The sequence below is a fragment of the Oreochromis aureus genome, linkage group 4 (genome assembly GCF_013358895.1).
Source record: "Oreochromis aureus strain Israel breed Guangdong linkage group 4, ZZ_aureus, whole genome shotgun sequence".
NCBI lineage: Eukaryota > Metazoa > Chordata > Actinopteri > Cichliformes > Cichlidae > Oreochromis > Oreochromis aureus.
This window is the reverse complement of record NC_052945.1, coordinates 2,323,138-2,337,084: the sequence shown is the minus strand read 5'-3', so window position 1 is coordinate 2,337,084 and position 13,947 is coordinate 2,323,138. Positions and strand designations below refer to the sequence as shown.

Sequence of the window (13,947 nt, the reverse complement as noted above, 5' to 3'; positions counted from 1 at the left end):
CACTAAAAACAATCAGTAAGCAAAGACAACAGGGATCAATTTTTTCTGTTTATTTAGCACCCACAACATTTGTAGTCGCCTTCTGCACAGGGCAAGTCCACACACACTGTGTGGTACCACTTTCTGCAGAAGGTGCATTAAATCTGCAAGATCGAATGAGATTGTCAGAGTCATTGTCTGACTGTTTATTGCTAATCACCTGCTGTACATTCACAGTAACTGCCATCTCCTTACAAATGTTCATTTGATTGACCACACTTATACAGACTGTATATAACTACCAACTCTAAAATGTTCGTTTGCAGAGAAAAGACACACAGACTACGCTAACGACATGTGATGTTACAACACTAGTGAAATATTAGTGTCATATATTTGTTCAAGATGTTTTTCTTATGGGCAAAAATATTAACATCATGATGAACAGGGGTGGTGATTCCTATGACTTTGTGTATATAATTTGGAATTTTGTACAAATGTAGGCCACAATAAATATATGATATCATTTCATTCTTTTCAAAGGTTTATTTGCATGACGCACAAACACACAATTGAAAGGTACAAATGTGCATGAAACGAATTCAAACGTGGTGCAGATGTGTGTCACAAGTTGATCTGGCTGTAGGCTGTGGCACTCGGCCAGAGGTGGCGCTGGTTGACTCGAGTCCATGTTAGTGCACACAAAGTAAACTGCACGCTTTAGTTGTGAAGCAAAAACGCTGAAACCGGAGAAATAAAACGTGCGAGGGGAACGATAACGACGGCAAGAGTCTCCCGATCGTTTACTCTTCCTGTCCCGTGAACAACACCGGCGTGGTGTTAATTGTTTGCTGTTTTCGCGATCGCGTCGCGCGTGAGGATATCACCAGGTAAACTCGCGACATTTTTAAACATTTTGTTGTTCAACAGCATCAAGACTGACGGAGTGTGTTTGAGATAACCTCACAAGTGTCACAGATGACACATTTGGCGTTTTTTTGCTGGTTTGTCGGTAGCAGCTCCTGAAACGCAAGACTGCCACACATCTGTTCGACCAACGCCAGTTGATCTGGAACACCGGCCCCAGTACACCGTGACTGTAATGTGACTTTTATTAATAATTTTTAATATATATTTATTGACATATCTGCAGGATAAACCGAGCTTGTTATGATTGTTACGTACACATTATTGGCCCTAAATATATCTACAAATTCCTCTGAGAGAGAAAAAATATAAAAATCCGAAATATTTTAAGGTATTTTCTGTCCCCAAATCCACTTCCGTGCGTGATGACGCGTTTTTCATCACGCTCCAAACCAAAACATCTGTTGGCAGCTCGTAGCTGTGCGCTTCATCTCGGCGTGGTAGTTTATATAAAAACGGCACATTTACACGTCACAGAGGAAGTGTGAGCCCTTCGAGGTCCAGGTGGTTTTCAGCCTCCACAGGTGTGTATCCGTGACGCTCAGGTACGCTTTTAGCTAGCGTTAGGTGTGTGTCGCATCTGCTACTGCTAGCTGTGCTGGCTGATAGCAGGCTTCGTTGATTAGCTTTATTGCCCAGTTTTAGTTAAACAGCGCGGATGGAGACCGAAGATCTGAAGAACCAGGCGGGAAAACGAGGGAAAGAAACATATTAACGTTAGCATGCTAAGGCTAGCTCCACATTAGCGTTTCCTCCTGTATGGTATGTGGGCGGTGAGAGCTCCGTGAAAAACGGGTTAGTCATGTTTTCAGTGTCTGTGGGGATGCGCAGTAAGAACTAATAAATGCACTCAAACTGACATGGTAGGATTACAGGTACGTGTAGTTTTGTTTACCTGCACAAACTCAGTAATCAAAGTTACAGCATTGTTGCATCTAGTCAATAATATCCTGATTGTGTAATCAAAGTCTGATCTCATCGTCCAATCAGGACAGGATGCTGTTCATTAGGATGTAGCTCGTGCCAGGTAAAGGTACCGAACATCCTCTCACACTGACTCTCCCTCTGGATCTTTCCCTTCCAGTTTCCTCTTCCTCCAGTTGGATCCCAGCGTCAGGATAGGGAAGCAAAGCAAAGCGGCAGCTGCTGGCGGTGCAGCCAGCTCTGGGGACAAAATGTCCGAAAGTCCGGAGAAGGATGCCTCGGTGTCGGCTCAGGAGCTGAAGGAGCAGGGAAACCGACTCTTCCTGAGCCGCAAATACCTGGAGGCCGCAGCCTGCTACAGCAAAGCCATAGTAAGGGTCAGGTGATGGGCAGCGTGCTCGCCCCTCCTCCCTCTGCCCATTTTCATATAAACACACTTTTCCCGACTTTCATGATGTTCTCTGAGAAACTGAGGAATCGGTCTGATCAGTGCCTCCTCTGTGTGTCTGTTCTCCGTCAGAGCCACAGTCCCTCTGTCCCGGCGTACTACACCAACAGAGCGCTGTGCTACGTGAAGCTGCAGCAGTACGACAAAGCTCTGGCAGACTGCAGGCAGGCTCTGGAGCTCGACAGCCAGTCGGTCAAAGCACATTTCTTCATGGGTCAGTGTCACCTGGAGATGGAAAACTACGACGAGGCCATCGGCAATCTGCAGAAAGGTACGGATTTAGAACACGCCTGCTTTTTCAGAAGTGAAGAAACCGAGTCTGCAAACATTGGAACAGTTTTACAGGAATGCTGCTCTCATCATCTGCAGTCTCAGCAAATCATTCTGAGAATCTGAGGCCCTCAGGCAGCACTGCATAAAAAATTCTTTGTTTCCTTCTGCAGCTTATAATCTGGCAAAAGAGCAGCGGCTGAACTTTGGCGACGACATCCCCAGCGCGCTGCGCATCGCTAAGAAGAAGCGCTGGAACAGCATGGAGGAGAGGAGGATCAACCAGGAGAGCGAGCTGCAGGCCTACCTCACCAAACTCATCCACGCCGAGAAAAAGAGGCAGGGCCCGAGAGAAACGAGCCGCCGACCGTTTGGTCGCTGTAACGCAGACTCCTGGAGTAAAGTGTGTCTGTCTGTGTGGTCTGATCCTCAGAGAACTGGAACGCTGCAGACAGAAGCAAGAGGAAAAATCCGACGACAGCAGAGTCCAACAGCGTCTCAACGAGATCCACACCAAACACGTAGGCTTTTATTGTGAAATTCTCCAACACTGACATCAGACGCGTCCTGCTAGTGCAAAACATTAAAGCTGAAATGCTGCCAGCAAACTAATTCTGATTTATATTATTTATTTATCTGCAGGACAAATACCTGTCAGACCTGGAGGAGCTGTTCTGTCAGGTCGATGAAAAGAGGAAGGTCAGTGATGGTCCGCCGTGTTTTCCTCAGTCGCACGAGTCCGCATACAAAGAGCCGGTTTAGGACAAATGAGTTTGTTTTGGTGTTTGACAGAAGCGTGAGATCCCAGACTTCCTGTGTGGAAAGATCAGCTTTGAGTTGATGAGGGAGCCGTGCATCACTCCCAGCGGCATCACCTACGACCGCAAAGACATCGAGGAGCACCTGCAGGTAAAAAATGCCCCGACTCGCTCACACATGCTTTTATTGACTCATTTTCACCATGAAAAACTCATCAAATCCCGATTTTACCAGCGAATGAAGTGTAACTAAAGTCTGCAGTATTCATGATGACGACAGGACGCACAGCTCTCCCACGGCTCTCTCCTCTCTCTTCTGTTCCCACAGAGAGTCGGACATTTTGACCCGGTGACGCGCACGCCGCTGACCCAAGATCAGCTCATCCCAAACCTGGCTATGAAGGAAGTCATCGACGCTTTTATTTTGGAGAACGGATGGGTGGAGGACTACTGACCCAGTTTGTTCAGTCCGGCTTTATTTTAATCATCCCAGTCACAGCAGCCGTCACTCTGAGAGGTTTTATTGTGAAAGGTAAAGACCAGCTGCTGCGTGAGGTCAGCTTCTCCTTATTTCCTGTCCTGTATGTCCTGTTCCAGTGGTGGATGTTTGTATTAAACATGACGCTCGGTGTGCGCGTGCCAATCCCCGTGAGCCACAAAGTTTAAACTGCAGATGTTTTTTTCCTGCACCGCTGAGCTGAGTGGGCTAAAGTCCAGGAGAAATAAAAGGAAGCTGCTCTCGAGTCCAGTTAATGAGCAGAGTGGGTCCACTTTAGTGTCCACAGAAACAAACCCACCACTTCTGCTTTAATCTGATTACATACGGACTGAAAACGAAGCCCTGCACTGATGGCGTAGCAGTCTGAGAATCACATGACCACAATCACGCCGCCGCACAACAATCAGATCAGCTGTAGCGGGAGCCGAGGCCCGGGCTGCGACGCGAGATGAGAAAAGAGATCAGCAGGTGTGAAATCATCACTCGCCAACCAATCAGATCTCTGGAACAAGGTGTGACCGTTCCCGCTTTTGGACTTTTTCCCAGTGCAGGACGTAGGAGAGAGCGCTGAGCCGACACCGCTCTTTTTGACTGACAGGAAAAATCGGACGCTGCTGAGATATGTCATAAACATCACAGGTTAAACTCTGGTTTTACTGGTTCACACCCACGTCGCAGCTCCAGCCTCCGAACGCTTCGGCTGTAAATATTAAATGTTTGAGGAGACAAAACTGGAAAAGTCCTTAAAGATGGTGTTTGTGAGGCGAACGCTGCGTTCATTGACCCCCGGAGCAAACATCAGACATCGCACCATGCTTGGTATTCTGTACAACAGCCTGTTTTCACTCGTTTCATCCTCGATGTTTTTGCTGTTTTATCGTTTCTGCTTCAGATCAATCAAGTTAAACCTGCGTGGTTGTTTAGTGGGAGCAGATGTTACAGGGAACGGTTTTCAGGTCCAGCTGATGTGACGTCTGTACAGGAAAACTCTGAAAGAACAACCTGCAGATGTTTGAACATGTTCAGAAGAAATAAATGTGAATAAATCTTTCATGTTTTTGTATTTCAGCCTCAGTTATTTGTGCTCGTCTCGCTCAGTGACCACAAACAATCCAAAAACAGCTAAAATAAAAGACAAAATGAGAATTTCATTAAAGTCTTCATTGAAAAAGCTCCAGAAACACATATTCAACCTCAGCTCTTTGTTTTTTCTTTATTTCTTCCGATGAGTAGCAGACACCTACGGAGGCCTGCAGGGGCCAAACATATTAAATGTTTTGCATGAATAAAATACATGGACACATTAACAATCTGAGGCAGTAGTTCAAACTGTATATAAAAGATGGAAATGATCACTGACTCCGCCCACATTGGGGCCTCAGTATTAGCGTTTTGGCTGCAGCCATGAAGGCTTTTTGTCTCCAGATGTGTGGAGATTTCACAGCTGTCACATCGTTTTTGCATTTTGGAAGAAATTCTCCCCGAGTCGTTCCCTGACTGTTCGAGGCAGCCGGAGAGTCGGAGGTCTCAGTGTTAGAGTCATGTTACAGTTTGTTCAGACCTTTGTAATAAAAACATTTTAAAAATCCAATTTAATTCCCAGGATTTTAAATACTTTATTGCTTCTCCGTGACCCCTCAGGGTCGCCGTAAAAAAGTTAACATGACAGAAAATCAAATCTCATAAAAAATTAAAAGTTGTTTGCATTTGATTTCAAGTAAAATCTTTTGCAGCACACGGACCCTGATCGCAGAGCTGAACTCCGCCTCCTGCAGAAACGCTGCGTGATGATCAACATTCCAACAGTCTGCTAAAATAAATAAGTAATCTGTGATCGTGATCCCGCGGTCTGTAGAATTAAACCCGCATCACTCCAGATCCTAAAATTACACAAATCTGTTATTTGTGGTTGAATCCCTCCATGAGTCAGTTTTCCTAAAATGTGCCGGGAAATCCTTAAAGACGTCCAGAGAGCTGGAGCTCAGCCCAGGAAGGTGGAGATGAAGACGCTGGTGTCCAGGTTTAGAGTGGCGTGCCACCAGCGGTCGGGGAAATACAGCACCTGGAGGACAAACATGCAGAAACACACTATTAGCGCTGTGTTCACGATCCAGTCGTTCAAATGTAACAGCCAGCGCTCCGAGGTCTTAGTTTAGGGCCGCGGTCTCCTGTAGGGGCTAAAAAATCTCCAGGATGGCTGAAAACTTCAGAAGCATGAGGTGTTCGTGAGCAGTAACGTGCCTGAGAATCACTGATCTCATATCTGAAGCTTTGCTGAATCCCGTCTCTCTTAAATCCAGCTGTTTATCTGTGGCGTTCTGAACGGGTCACTGCTTTGTGCTGCTACGTTAAAAACGACCAAAAGCTCGCCGGTGTCTGGGGTCAGAGTCCAGACGAAGCCCCGAGCACAGGACGGTTTTTACTTTACACACATGAACTAACTTTGGTGATTTTACTGAAACGGCCTCTAAAATAAAGCGGCCCTGCTGCGTGTGGTTGGGGCGAGTCGTGAGCAGGTCGCACGGCGTTACCTCTCCGGGTCGGATGGTGCACTCCAGCGGGGCCTCGTCCTCCGGCAGGTAGGGGTACGTTTCTGTGACCCAGGACAGGGTGGTGCGGTTCGGGTGGAAGTGAGGCTCCTGATCGGGCGGGTAGAGGAACCACCGCTGTGTGAGGAGTAATTCAGAGGTTAACAGGAAACGCATCACTCTGTGAGGAAGCAGTTTTAGTTTACTTCAGTTTTATTTGGAGAATCTGACACTGAGACATGACCCGCAGATTAAAGCAAGCATTTACACAACCACACCTCATCCACTCGGTTAGCGCCCAGGATCGGACATCCAGCTCTGAATGGCTGAGATCCAGCAGAGGGCGCCACATGTCCACAAAGCCCCTCCCCTCTAAGAATCCCTTCTGACCCCACATAGAGCCTCTTTAATTAGTTTAATTAGGCAGCTGGTTTCCTCCCACCTTCCTTCCATAGATGACCTCGGAGTATCCCGGGCCGTGCCAGTGGAAGGGGACTCCTGTTCCAGGACCTGAAGAAGAAAGCGGAGCTACAGTTTGGATTCCACACTCGTATATTTCTGAGATTTCTCTCATTTCAACAGAATTTTCACAGAAATAGTTCTGAATAAGCAGATTCATGTGGAACAGCTAGAATTATGGATCACACGACTCCTGTCAGGTCGTTCTTTTTCCTTCTCCTGATTTTATCTGTCATTCCTCGTTTGTCTGCCGCTCTCTGACCTGCGATGCCGAAGCTGTACGCTCCGCTGGTGAGCGGCAGGACGTACGGCGGAGACTCGTAGTGCTCGAAGAGACTCTGCCACTCGGTGAAGTTATTGTCCCCGAAAAAATACAGCGTGTCTGCAGGAAAAGCAAACATTATTCAATAAAAGAAATCTCACAGCATAAACGTCACAGCAGCGTCCTGTCGAAGAAAACACAGACGGAAACAAGTTAGTAAGCACGGTGTACAGCAACATGAATGAAACCAAAACACGTTAATAAAAGCAAAATGTTCAAAATAGAAAACATTTTAAATAAGCAAGGTCTCTGACAGAAAAATAAATAATTAAAAAAAGATTTAAATAAAAGAAATTCTGAAAGATGAAAAAACAACAAAATTTAATAAAAAAAAAAAAAAAAAAAAAAAAGAAATAAGATTTAAAACTAAATAAAAAAATATTTAACATTAAATAAAAAACAAAGGAATATATCAATTGATGTCAATTGACCAAATTATTGAGGTCATCAATAAATGAGAGAAAATACAAACAATTAAAACCAAAAAATATTAATAAACTAATAATAAAACAATTGTTTAAAAAGCAAAGTGACCAAAAATGTTTATAATTCAACAAAAAAAGTGATGAAACCTAAAAAACTGGAACAAATAAAAAGAGAGAAAACAAAAAAACAAGTTTAACAAAGCAAAGCCAGAAACAAGAAACTAAACGAGAGCGTTTCCTGAACACCTGTCCGCGCGGCGCCGGCGGGTTTGAGACTCACCGCTGCCGAGGGCGTCCGCAGACTGAGGCCTCAGAAACTCGTCCACGTACTCCTGGAAGGGAACGTCCACTGAAACAGATCAGCACAGTCAGGAGCAGGAAGTGAACAGATGTGTCTGTCAGGCCACACAGGTGAGACAGGCGTACCTTTCCTGTAGGAGTAGGTGTTGGCCGTGCTGAGCCTCACTCTGTGGGCGCCGTACTCTCTCAGTAAGCCCGACTTGGAGCACAGAAGCCTGAATTTCTGAAACGGAGATCCAGCGTGATGTTTCAGGCTGCTCACCTGTGCTCACCTGCCTGCAGCTCAGTCATGTGATGCTTACATGTAGATAAGATGTCTGTTTTCATGTGTAAATACGTACGGTGTTGTCGGTGAGGCCTCTGAGGATGACCGGCCTGCTGTACGCGTACCTGCAGGAAACACAGTTGAAGGTTAGTGCTGCTGTTTACACGGTGATGTCATCAGTGAATGTCTGCTGGGAAACAGCAGCTTACTCACGCACCTCTCCATGAACTGCTGGTACGAGAGCGAGGAGCCGTCCAGCACGTCGATGTTACACCGACCTTCATCCTGAGACCTGACGTCTGAGGCCGAGAACCTGAGCACAGAGCGGGGCGCACAGGTGAGAGCAAAGCTCACCTGTGGAGCTGCTTCACATGCTTCAACAGGGACACTCACACAGTTCTTTCAGTCAGTCAGCAGCTCATCATCACAGCTCATCATTTAAATCTGTCTCCCTCATTCCACCTTAAAAACCCCACATTCATGTCACATGCGAGCTGATGACCTCCAGGATGTGAGGAGGAGGTTCTATTAACTAAAACTGAGACGTAGACTCAAATCCAGAGATCGTCCTTTTATAACATTCCTCAGATTTCACCTAAACCGGAGCTCAGACGTTGTGTTACTACAGTGACCTCAGCAGCCATGTTATTGGTCACATGATGTCATTCAAAATGCTCCAGCAGCACAAACACGGTCCAGAGGTCCAGTTCAGGTGAAGCTAGCAGACAGTTACACCTGTGTCTCCATCCACCTGTCGGTCACAGAGGCCACGCCCATAATTATGCATACTTTAAATAGGTGAGTTATAAACACAGGTGTTATCAAGAAGGGATTTATCTACAGGCTGTAGGCATGTTTATTTCTGCTGTAAAGTTCTAACATGGGAGTCTATGGGGACTGACTCACTGCTGCCTCTGCTGGACGTTGGATGAACTGCAGCCTCTCAGCAGCTCAGGTCACTAATCTGAATCCAGAGTTTATCTTTAAATTTTAAAATGATGTTCTCGTTTTAATTTCCACCCTCGGCCTCTGCTGAAGTGCTGCAGGAAGCTAAGATGGGAAAATCTGAAATTGTGCTTTTATATTTTATTAAACAATAATAAACATAATATGAAATGATTTTATTTATCTGTGCGGGGACAAAATCAGCTGGCATATGACGTATTTAGGAGCACGCGGACAGTTTAATACGGTTATATCTAGTCATAATCGTCTCTGACCAGGCTCATTCTGCATGAAACTTATGACGTCATCAGTGGCACTGAAATCGCTCCTCGTGGACACAGCTGTTAAATTCACAGATTTTTGAACGGAGTCTGGTTGAAACTACAGCGAGGCTTTGTTTGAATGAGTTTTATGCAAACGTGTCAGGCTGAAGCAGAGTGTAGCTTACCATCCTCCTCCATCCTCCTCATCCTCCTGCTGCTGCAGCTGCGCAGTCACTGCGGCGGTGAGGAAGATAAAAGCGAGCCGCACAGCTTTGATCTCCATTCTCCCCAAAACCCTCCGCGAGCTTCGACCGAGCTCAGCACCACAAATCAGCCTGTTTCTCCTCAGTGTCGCACATGAACGCCAAGTAAGCGCCGACTCCTACTTCCTGGAGGACAGCCAATCAGAAAGGACCACATTAATCAGACTGGTTGATGCGTTCGAGGTGCGTGGAACGTTTGAGCGCCTCTGTAGACTGGTTTGTAGTCCTCAACGTTTTTTGTTTATATCAACAAAAGAAACATTTTTATGGAGAAAAACAATGAAGACACACAATATATGAAGAAGTCAGGCAAAACCAAAAGATGTGAAACGAAAATAAATGAATGTGTTCAAAGAATAGTAAAGAAGGACACTTTCACCCAATAGAAACACAGTCAGTGGTTTCACCTGCTGCACCTGATTTTGAAGCACGCAGACTCAGAGGGGGAAAAACATTAGAAAATTAGACAAACGTATCATTATTATTATTATTATTATAATAAAACACAATAAAGTGTGTAAATAAATTTTAAATTATGAATCAACATCAGCCTGCTCACTTTCAACCTGGAATAACAGATTTATATACAAATGAATAAAAAAAATTTAAAAAAAATGTTTTCATTTGTTTCTATGTTAGCTGTTCACACGTTGGAAATAAAAAGAGATGAACACATGAAGAAAAGCTGCACACAGCACGTGTAACACCACAGGACCACAGCTGTGAAATAATGTGATAGAGGAGGAACGATATACAGATATGCAGGTATAAAACCATATTCGGGTCGCCATGATGGAAACAGAAAGCTTAAGTTATGTAAATGTCACTACCATTGAGCTTGAAGCTGTTAATATTAACACTTAATGCTGTTTTATTATATTTACATTTTATAAAGTGTAAAGGATTTTCATTCATAAAAACTGCCAGGAAGTTGATAATTAGTTCATTTGGTTAATTAACTCATGATTTTCCTGGTATGTTACTTCTTTATGTTTAAAAATGTAAAAAAAATAAAAATAAAATAACATGAATAAACTATTAGAAAGACTATTAGTACATTTATTATGACATTTTGCTTTTTTTTTTTTTTAAAGACAGAAAAGAAAAACTGTTATTACTTATTATTTATAGTTCAGCTGTGAATCCTGGTGAGAAATAGTCATATTTAAACACAGTGATTTCTACAGACTATAAATGTGTTCCAGCGTCTGACATGGTGATTATCGGAGTGTGGGAGCTCCTTCACATCTGTGGATAATGAAGAGCGTGTCCACACCTCTGACCCAATCAGTGGTTCGCACCGATCGCACTCGAGTACTGTTCATTCAAACAGTACTCGAGTAAATGTAGTAAGTTACATTCCAGCACTGGTCCTGTCGATGCACTCATTACATGATGTTTGGTGTAAGATTAATAATCATTAGCTATTAACTGATAACAACCACAACATACACTAAAAGACGAGCACAACAAATACAGAGAGGAATAAAATGGGCTCGGACGTTCACCTTTATTCAGTGACCACACTCATCTCGAGAATCCGTAAAGTCGCGGTTACCTGGGTGACTGAAAGTCAGGAGGTGGACCTCTTCTTTACTGTGAAACAGGAAAAGGGGAGGAGCGATCTTCAGCCTGCAGACGTCTCTGCAGGATGTTTCTCTGCTGCCTCCTTCGCTGCATCTCTAGACGTGGATCTTTTAAAGCATTCAAAAATCAAAAATAGCACAGACAGCAAAGCAGAAGCACATCGGCCAATACTGAATGTCAGCTTCTCTGCAGCAGCTTCCTGAAAGTCTGGTGTAAGCTTGAATTTTAATCACATTTACAGTCTGAGATAACTTCACAGTTCAATCTGTAGAGATGCAGTGACGTCATTTTGTGAAGGTAATAAATTTGTCTGAAAGTTTCATGCTAATGCAGCTTTTACAGCATCTTCTGCTGAATGTGAAAAAATTTCCAACAACAAATGTGAATTTGCAGCTTGATGGGAAGCAGGGATTCAATCAGGGAACCTGAAACCGCACCAGTTATGTCCTACACTGCACTGTTAGTGAAGCCCTGGCTCTCTGAGAAACGCTCGGACCTCGTCCTCTCCCTGGTGACCCTGCCTGTGTGAGAGGCCTGTTTCCCTTCAGCACTGCTGTCTTTATAGCACCTGCTGGTGATTTGACTGTAAACAAAGCGCACTAACTGTAATCTACTCCAGCATAGATGTGGGAGGAAGGAGCGGCAGCTTCTCCGGCTAACCTGCTGTGGCTGCAGCAGGCTGTAAAACTGAAGTCATGGCACTCTGGTTCCAGTTTTTCTGCTTTTCGATGACAATCAGTTGAACATCACCTGAGACTGGAGCCGGTGACCTTGACAAAGTCCTGCTGTTTGTTTGCTGCTCTCATGCAAAACAGCACAAACTGCAGCACATCAGACTCTTTGCATTCTTATTTGACTGAACAAAGAATTTGCTTTCTAATCTGAGACCTAACCATCAACTGCACGCCTCCATTTTCTTCCTCTATAATCTGTTTCCTGTTAGCTGCTCATTTGCATTTTGTATTTCTTGTATTGTGTTGTTCAAATACACCTGCCTTACCTCTGATAAATACAGACTACAGTATTTAAACATCAACCGTCCATTCAGAATGAAATTAAACACATTACACATCAGTTGAAATGTCTCATGATTCAGAGTCAAACTTATTAGGATACAAATCCAAAGCAAGAACCATAATTCTATATTTATTACCATGTCACTATTTATTTAAATGAGTTAAACAAAATGTAGCTGTACTGACGACAGAGGAATGTATATTTATTATAGTCAAATAAATAAAAGGATTTCTAGAGTCTTAGCTTTTCTACATTTTCAGAGAACCACTGCAAATTAAACACAGGACTGTGAGTGCAGTGTCCTTTACAGTCAGAGCCATAAATATGTGGACAGGGGCAGCTTTTCAGTCTTACAGTCGAGCACTCAGGATGTGATTAAAGTTCAGACCTTCAGCTTCAGAGCTTTAATGTTCAGCAGTTACTGACGTTTTTATACGCAGCACCATTTCAGAAACTCAGATGTGAATGAAAAATTGAGTGATGAGCATTTGATGGCCAGGAGAGGCCTGTCGTCATCACACAGCTGAAACATCCATGAAAGATAAAACCTCTGCAGACCGACAGAGACATGAAGTCAAAAACAGAAACATCTTCCTCAAAATGACGCGAGCTGCAGAAGAACAAAGTCTGCATTTATTCATAACATCAGAAGCTGCTGAATGAAGAGAGGCAAAGAGTGAAAGAAAAGAAGAGTGAAAATAAAACTGCAGAGAAAGAAGGAAATCCAATGTTCACCTGTGTGCTCACAGGAAGACGTGCATCCTGCCTCCAGGCTGCAGTCAACACAGAGGCTTTTCTGTTTCTCACTCAGCTTAATGATAAAACAACATGACAACCTCTGCTACCAGCCAGCAGAGAGGCCCATCCAACATCTAAACATCTTTGTACCATCATAACCCCACCCTCGACAGACATGTGGAGTACGAACGCCGTCCTTTTCTCCAAACTGTGATTACATTTCCAAAAAGAGCCGGCAGCGCCTCTTCCTGCTGAGAACAGCTTTCCTTTTGTCACGATCGGGCGAATTACACACAGTAATTCGGCGTGCCGGTGTGGCGTGCTGGCTAGACCCAAACGCGGCGAAGGCTAGCGGTGGGTTGGAACAGACACGCAGTTATTCTAGTAACGATCAGTGCACGAAGCATGGCTTCGGAACTGGCGTTACAGACGGAGAGCGAGCAGAGCCGGGATGAGAAAAAGAATCGAGAGGAAAAACACTCACAGTTGCTGAATCAGGCGGAGACTGACGTAGGCAAGGTTTTGGAGCTCCTGACATGAAGAGAACGATGTCTGAGCGGCGAACAGGTGGGTGGCGTCTCTCTTTTAAACCCGGCCCCGTGATCAGCTGATCACCAGCTGACAGGACCCCCCCCCCTCCCGAAGACCAGCACCCGACGGTCCAGGACGGTGGCGACAGAAATCCGAGATGAGGGAGGGATCCAAGACGAAGCGGGACGGCACCCAGGAGCGCTCCTCCGGACCGTAGCCAGCCCAGTCCACCAAATACTGGACCCCCCGACCCCGGGGACGGGAGTCCAAGATCCGCCGAACAGTGTAGACAGGACCCCCATCGACGAACCTGGGCGGGGCGGGGCGGGGAGGGGGGCGCCAGCGAGGAAGTAACGCGCCGTTTAAGCTGCGAGACGTGGAAAACCGGATGGACCTTCATGGCGGGCGGAAGCCGGAGACGATAAGTCACGGGGTTGAGCCGGGCAGTGACCTTGTATGGGCCAACGAACCTGGGAGTGAGCTTCTTGGACTTGGTGCG

General features: G+C 45.1%; 2 protein-coding genes across 7 annotated transcripts; one reads left to right on the top strand and one right to left on the bottom strand.

The window, feature by feature from the left end:
* The first annotated feature begins 684 nt into the window (after positions 1–684).
* Positions 685–4,868, top strand: LOC116330652 (E3 ubiquitin-protein ligase CHIP-like). 5 transcript variants are annotated; one of them, XR_004200253.2, is made up of 9 exons: positions 1,138–1,430; positions 1,991–2,201; positions 2,351–2,549; positions 2,722–2,887; positions 2,982–3,069; positions 3,191–3,247; positions 3,341–3,457; positions 3,635–3,838; positions 4,698–4,868. XR_004200253.2 is itself a non-coding variant. In XM_039611261.1 (8 exons), the coding sequence occupies exons 2-8, from the start codon at positions 2,082–2,084 to the stop codon at positions 3,758–3,760; spliced, it is 873 nt and encodes a 290-aa protein (XP_039467195.1). In that variant the 5' UTR covers positions 685–869; positions 1,991–2,081; the 3' UTR covers positions 3,761–4,868. The 5 variants fall into 5 exon arrangements, 4 of the variants coding, with proteins under 4 accessions (XP_039467195.1, XP_039467196.1, XP_031608911.1 ...); XM_039611261.1 differs by lacking the exon at positions 1,138–1,430 and adding an exon at positions 685–869 and having other exon boundaries at positions 3,635–4,868; XM_039611262.1 differs by lacking the exon at positions 1,138–1,430 and adding an exon at positions 1,059–1,078 and having other exon boundaries at positions 3,635–4,868.
* Positions 4,869–4,992: 124 nt separating this feature from the next.
* jmjd8 (jumonji domain containing 8) lies at positions 4,993–13,512 on the bottom strand. 2 transcript variants are annotated; one of them, XM_039611263.1, is made up of 11 exons: positions 13,402–13,512; positions 11,134–11,269; positions 9,498–9,701; positions 8,322–8,417; positions 8,181–8,229; positions 7,966–8,062; positions 7,820–7,888; positions 7,055–7,174; positions 6,776–6,843; positions 6,337–6,471; positions 4,993–5,867 (listed from the first exon to the last, which is right to left on the bottom strand). In XM_039611263.1, the coding sequence occupies exons 3-11, from the start codon at positions 9,593–9,595 to the stop codon at positions 5,787–5,789; spliced, it is 813 nt and encodes a 270-aa protein (XP_039467197.1). In that variant the 5' UTR covers positions 9,596–9,701; positions 11,134–11,269; positions 13,402–13,512; the 3' UTR covers positions 4,993–5,786. The 2 variants fall into 2 exon arrangements, with proteins under 2 accessions (XP_039467197.1, XP_031608917.1); XM_031753057.2 differs by lacking the exon at positions 13,402–13,512 and having other exon boundaries at positions 11,134–11,295.
* Between the last annotated feature and the right edge of the window lie 435 nt (positions 13,513–13,947).

Excerpts from the sequence above, each read along its gene's own strand:
- jmjd8 (XM_039611263.1), bottom strand. The coding sequence starts at position 9,595 with ATGGAGATCAAAGCTGTGCGGCTCGCTTTTATCTTCCTCACCGCCGCA. Across the intron at positions 8,230-8,321 it reads TACCAGCAGTTCATGGAGAG|GTACGCGTACAGCAGGCCGG; the intron begins GTGCGTGAGTAA and ends TGTTTCCTGCAG. Across the intron at positions 7,889-7,965 it reads CACCTACTCCTACAGGAAAG|TGGACGTTCCCTTCCAGGAG; the intron begins GTACGCCTGTCT and ends GATCTGTTTCAG.
- LOC116330652 (XM_039611261.1), top strand. The coding sequence starts at position 2,082 with ATGTCCGAAAGTCCGGAGAAGGATGCCTCGGTGTCGGCTCAGGAGCTG. Across the intron at positions 2,202-2,350 it reads CCTGCTACAGCAAAGCCATA|AGCCACAGTCCCTCTGTCCC; the intron begins GTAAGGGTCAGG and ends GTTCTCCGTCAG. Across the intron at positions 3,458-3,634 it reads ACATCGAGGAGCACCTGCAG|AGAGTCGGACATTTTGACCC; the intron begins GTAAAAAATGCC and ends CTGTTCCCACAG.